Source organism: Eimeria tenella, genomic scaffold (genome assembly GCF_000499545.2).
Source record: "Eimeria tenella Houghton genomic scaffold, Eth_scaff121, whole genome shotgun sequence".
In the NCBI taxonomy this organism is placed as follows: domain Eukaryota; phylum Apicomplexa; class Conoidasida; order Eucoccidiorida; family Eimeriidae; genus Eimeria; species Eimeria tenella.
This window is the reverse complement of record NW_013541487.1, coordinates 48,325-54,254: the sequence shown is the minus strand read 5'-3', so window position 1 is coordinate 54,254 and position 5,930 is coordinate 48,325. Positions and strand designations below refer to the sequence as shown.

The 5,930-nt window shown below is 48.3% G+C and overlaps 1 protein-coding gene across 1 annotated transcript; it reads right to left on the bottom strand.

Annotated features, from left to right (window-relative positions):
- Positions 1-601: 601 nt before the first annotated feature.
- ETH_00004520 (uncharacterized protein) lies at positions 602-2,356 on the bottom strand (the record flags this gene model as incomplete). Its single annotated transcript, XM_013373157.1, has 1 exon — positions 602-2,356. The coding sequence occupies one exon, from the start codon at positions 2,354-2,356 to the stop codon at positions 602-604; it is 1,755 nt and encodes a 584-aa protein (XP_013228611.1).
- Positions 2,357-5,930: the final 3,574 nt, after the last annotated feature.

Genomic DNA, 5,930 nt, shown 5'->3' with positions numbered 1-5,930 from the left:
TGTATATCCAATCGCAATATACAAATATGAACAAAACATCCCTATGTTTGTCTGCTTGCATTCCCCAGGGCTTTTACAGTTCACAGTGAAGCCAAGTGGAGCATAGCATGCTTGCACCAATGATGTACCAATACTACAACGCCAGAAACACAAAAAAACCATCTCTCTGCAGTGGAAATCATTGCAACAATTTCCGGTCTTGCTTCTTCTGCCCGCATTTGCAAGCGCAGTAGCGGATGAACTATTGACTGCTTTAATAATTAGAGCTTAAGAAGGGAACGTCTCCTCGGGTCGTCTCCCCTCCACAAATACAGCAGTAAAATCTAAAATGCAGAGAGCTAATAATGACGACCCACGCATTCGTCATAATGAACGCTCAGAGCTAAGAAATATGACGGAAACCCGAAGTTTCAAACTCATTATATGCACCACAAGCGCAGCCAGTACTCGCGAGTCCTGTCGGTGTAACTACCCGTCAGAGCTCATCAAAATCCTGAGTTTCTATAGTTTATTCAACTGCACTGCAGTACCAGCACGAAAAGCTGGCATGTGTTATCTCTTCTCACAACAAAGTGGTCTCACCTTAAGCCACATGCAGCTTCTATGAGTTGGAATACGAACACAAGACTTTCCACTTTGCAGCACGGAAGTAAACAGGGGATTCTTCTGCTCCGAGAAGCTCATCCTTGATCCTGGCTACTTCCTCGGCTGAAGGCGCCTCCCCCGACTTGTACTTGTGTAGTGCAGCAGATATTTCTTTCGCTAATTCAAGGTACTTGATGGCCTTCATAGATAAAACTGCTGACACTTTGTATGCATAATCTATGGGCACCACAGCTGCAAGCTGCGAGCACCACCTTTGCCAGTGCGTGTTTGAGCCCAGGCCTTTGGATATTGCGTGTAACGCATCAAACACTAAAAAGCGGCGGCCTAAACTTTCTAGGGCTCTAGACGGCTTCTGATAGTCAAGTGTTCGCGTCAGTCTGATACGTGCGTGATTTATCAAGGCTGCTGCGCATGTGACAAGCTCCTTAGCATCTTGATTCGAGATCTGTTGCTTGAGAAGAATGTTCCTCACAGTTAAAAGGTGCTCGAAGAAAAGCGAAGAACCTATTTGAGGGATCTCCCCGATATCAAATACAGCATTCTCAGAGCCACTTGGCGTAGTGAGCGCGCGTTCCCCAGGGCCACCTTGTGAATCCTTGTCGCGTGCAGCGCCGCTGCAGCCTGCATCGCTGTCCCCAGATGAAGCAGAACTGTGGTCTTCGCCAAAGCTCGGGGAACCGCTCTGTATAGGATTCGTTTCTCGCCCTCCCATACTTTGTTCAACTGGATTACTTCCTGCAAGCCACGCGGAGGGATTCTTGGCTAACGAATCTAGAAGAGATGCGATGTTTGCACGGGCCATTAGCGTATCCTGTGTAGGAGGTGGAGGCCGTACAGGAACTGGAGGTCGCTTGGAGGGCGCAGCACTGGGGAAAAATAGTAAACTCTGTTCATGTAAGTCCTGCGGTCCTACCGCCTGCATTGCTGGTTGCTGGCTTTGACCGTATCCTGCTTCGTAATACGTGACTGGCTGCTGTTGGCTTCCTGGCTGCAGGTGTGTCTGTGAGCTTAGTGCAGGAGGTGCCGAATATGCGGAATACTGTGTCGGTGTTTGGCCAAAGTCACTCTGAACGTCTCGAATTGTTATTTGTGCAACCATTGAACTTGTGCCCACGCCAGGAGTGCTGAGTGGATCCTGCTGCCCAGCTGGAGCTCCCCATTCACTGATATTGTGCGATGGAAACACTAGCCCTTGTCCGTAAACGCTTTGGCCTCCCGCTGATTCGGGAGGGCCGCGCGAGAGACCCGCAGAGGAGTTCATTCCAGACATGGAAGCACTCTCGGGTGGCAGCCCAGTTAGCGACTCGAAAACCTTATCCACAATTGCAGGCGATACTCGGCCCGATCCGTAAAAGCGTTCATCAGGCCTCCATTCCCCCACTTCACGGCAAAGGGCCGCCAGCTCGTCCGCATTGAGATCCATCCCTGCGCCACCCCTACTCGCAAGTCTTCGCTCCGTCAAACCACTTCCCGTCACATTCTGACCAATGCGGCTACACAGTGATACAACAATAAAAAGCCCTAGTACATAGGCAGGAAGCAGCCAAGTTAAGGGGTGTGGGGCTCTATTGTGCTTCCGCCGAGATTCGCTGCGCGCTGAGGGCACAGCACCGTCATTGAGTACTGCAGTAGAGGAAGAGTTACTCACATGTCCATCACTCAAATTTACTTGCTGGATCACAGGATCAAGTAATTCTGCCTGCTGAATTATGGGCGCATGGGCTTCGTGTTCTGCAGGGAGGACCGTCATGAGGTACTTGCACGGAGGACCTCCTGTTTCATATACCGGAAGCCTCTCCTGTGCGCTTAGAGTAGCTGCCACTCAACTAAAAAAACCAGAGCGCACTCTGCGCAAACGTCAGGCAGTCGTTCGTCAACTCGCTCATGGATCAACGCATGGTTCTGCCCCAGAATAATTCTGAAGGGGGAAAGACGTTGCAGCTACGTCACACTTCTTCATCTGCGGAGCAACAATATCCAAACATTAAAATATAAGAAACAACTTTACCCAGAAAAGGGCTTTTCAGAACGCTGTCCACTGACAGTGTCTCGACGCCGCGAGGCGCAGACTGTTCAGGACTTCGGACTGCCGGTATTGCTGCACCTTCAGTCTACAATGAACATCTGGAAATCGTGAACGTTCACAAGGTTGCCTTCTCTGTTTTGCCTATGAAAAAATTGCACTATTTTTATAAATTTCGCAGGGCAATGCCTTCGTAAGTAACTCCTGTTTGCTGCCCACCAATACTGATCCAGCTCACGATTTCTGGAGTCGATACGATTCCTTAAGACCTGTGACGCTATGCATGACTGACTGTTGTGTCTCCATTTTGCCATGAAGTAGCTGCACATCTGCAGGGCTAATAACTTGAAGTGGTGAAAGGCTCAAATTGTGCTGGCAACTCTGTGGAGGGGAAGTAACCGCAGGGGTAAGTGGACAAATGCGTTCCGTTGCTATCTTTCCGAGCCAAGGCGTGACTCCAAGCTGACTTCTTGGCCCAAACACGAACTCACACTTATTTTATTTTTTATTGTGTTTGTCGTGGCACCACTTTTGTCTTCCAAAGATCGCAACACGAGCTGCCAGTCGGAGGAACGTGTTCTGATTAGCAGACTTCATTCCAACGAAGCAACCGTAGGTTGGAAAGAAGTAGGAATGTACTCCTTGTCGTAACATTTTCACGAGATTGATCTCTGCGGTGTTTAGCAGTGAGCTGGACGCTCGGTACAGCAACGAGCAGCGAGTCGTAACTTGGCGAACGCGATGCAGGGGCGCAAAGAGCATGTTTACCTGGTGAGATATACGGAAATCTCGGAGAGACGGAGGCAGAGGACTCCTGCAGAGAAAGCAGGCTAATGTAAAGGGCATTGTGGGCTGTAATGCGCGCTGACTCTTCATTGTGGGGAAGGCAGCATCAAGCCATAGAGCGCAAGCGTTCGATTGCTGAGTCCTCTTCGCCATAGTATATGTAGACCCTATTGTATTCCTATTATTTTTGTGAGTTTGGGGCATCGCCAGACACTAGATATCTTTGCTGGCTCGGGTACTAGTGGACCGCTGGTCCCACGACGGCGCGAGTGTGTTGCGTCTACACAAACCACTGCTTTGCGACTCCGCCACTCAAAATGTTCGTTTACGTCTACATGTAGTAGAATGTTTTCATGAAAGCACATATGCGCCGACTGGGTGACGCTTTCCGCTCTCTCTGAGCAGTATTTGGGGTTACTAGTTTAGAGTTTAGGCAAGAAAGGCCGGGTCTGAAAAGTAAGCAGGCACAAGCACACCCGTTCAGCTATTTAGAAATCGCCATTCCACTGCCTGAAGCAGGATTTTATTGTTCTTCGTAATTCAGCAGAGCCTTCCTTTATGCATTCTGGTGCTTCCACCGAACTGCGCAAAGTACTTACCGTTGAGAGAACCCTCTACCTTGATTTGTCACGCACCATCGGAGCTAAATCGCCTTCCTGGCGCACTTCGGTCTCTCAAAGTGTTGACGAGGAACAGGAAGCCACCATGTACACAGCAGTTATCGTCCAAATCGTAAATTCCAAGCAAAGCACCTACAGTTGCACGACTCAGGTAGTATTCTTTCTTGCTAATAATCTGTACGCTGCTACGAAATTATTTACTAATATTACGACGCCAATAACACGAAAAACAATATCTCTGCAGTGGAAATCATTGCATCAATTTTCATTCTTGCTTCTTCTGCCCGCATTTGCAAGCACAGCAGCAGATTAGCTTTCGACTACCTTACAACTTCGAACTTAAGTAGGGAATGTCTCGTAAAACCCAAAATGCAGACGGCTAATAACGGCGGTCCACGCATCCGTCATAATAAACGTCAAGAACTAAGAAAGTGGAAACCCGAAGTTTCAAACTCATTGTATGCACCACAAGCGCAGCCAGTACTTGCGGGTCCTGTCAATCTATGTAGCTGTCAGAGTTCATCAAAATCCTGCGTTTCGATAGTTTATTCAACTGCACTGTAGTAACGGCACCAAAAGCTGGCATGTGCTATCTCTTCTCACAAGAAAGTGGTCTCACCTTCAGCTGCAAGCAACGTCAATGCGCTGTCTTATGAACTCAAGATTTTTCACTTCGCACCACGGAAGTAAAAAGGAGGCTCCTATGCACCGAGAAGCCCTTGCATCCTATGCACTGAGAAGCCCTCGCCCGTTTTCGGCTGCTTCCTGGGCCCTAAATGCCTCCCCCACCTTGTGTTTCTTGAATGCAGCAACCATTTGTCTCGCTCAATCAATGTACTTGTCGGCATGCACAGATAAAACTACTGCCAGGTTGTGATCTAACTCAGTTGGCACCACGGCTGGAAGCTGGAGTGCATGTTTGAGCCCAGGACACTGGATGCTATGTTTGACGAACCAAACGAAAAATTTACGACTCAGGTGTTTACAGGTTTCAGACGGCCTCCGATACTTACGTTTCCGCGTGAACGTGACGATTGCTTGATTTATCAAGGCTGGTGCTAGCCTAAACACCCTCTCCAGTACCGTGGTGTGGTTTTGTAAGAATGCCGCTCCAAATTTATATGTTCATCTTTACCAAGACTAGTTTAGTATTCTCATATAGATTTTTGCCTCAGCTCTAGGTTTGTTGACTCTTGTGAACAGATTGGGCACTGCCGCCTTGAACTGGAGGTGCGCATGTATGGTCCCAATTTCCATGTAAATCCTGCGGTTCCGCTTATGTGAACCCGTGCTCTATTAATATGTGCGTGACATCTTTAGTGGCTGTTGACTATATTTCTCAGCGGCACATTCACGTATCGGAGCCACCCAGATTTAAAAGCTTTCATGCCTTTTGACCTAAAACAGAAGCATTTGAACAAGCTACGTACACCAAATTACAAGGCCGGAAGCTCATATGTACTTAGCATGGCCTTACTTCTACTTCCGTGGAAGTGCAGTAGGAGAGAGACAAGAACGGCGTGAAGATACATGCTCTGCTCGTTGCTGAGCTTGGACGATGAGCCTCGGGAGCGTGGACACCGTCAGGGGTCCATCTTTCCCTCGACAATAAATTAAAATTTCCGCAAATGTTATGTTCAATATTGTGCTGCGTTACAGAGCCCTAGTACCGTTCGCGATTGGAGTGTTGCGCACTACAGGTAAGGAGGACAACCTTCACAGTGAACAGAGTCAACCCCACACCGCGGTGGCAGCCAACTCCCTAGTAAAGCCATCACAAAAAGTAAACTCAATAAACTGAGATATTCTTTTGGCCTATTCTAGTCAAGACAGTGGTAGGCTACATAAAACAACTTCGAATTGAGGGGTTGCTTAGTCTCAACTGATTGTCAGCG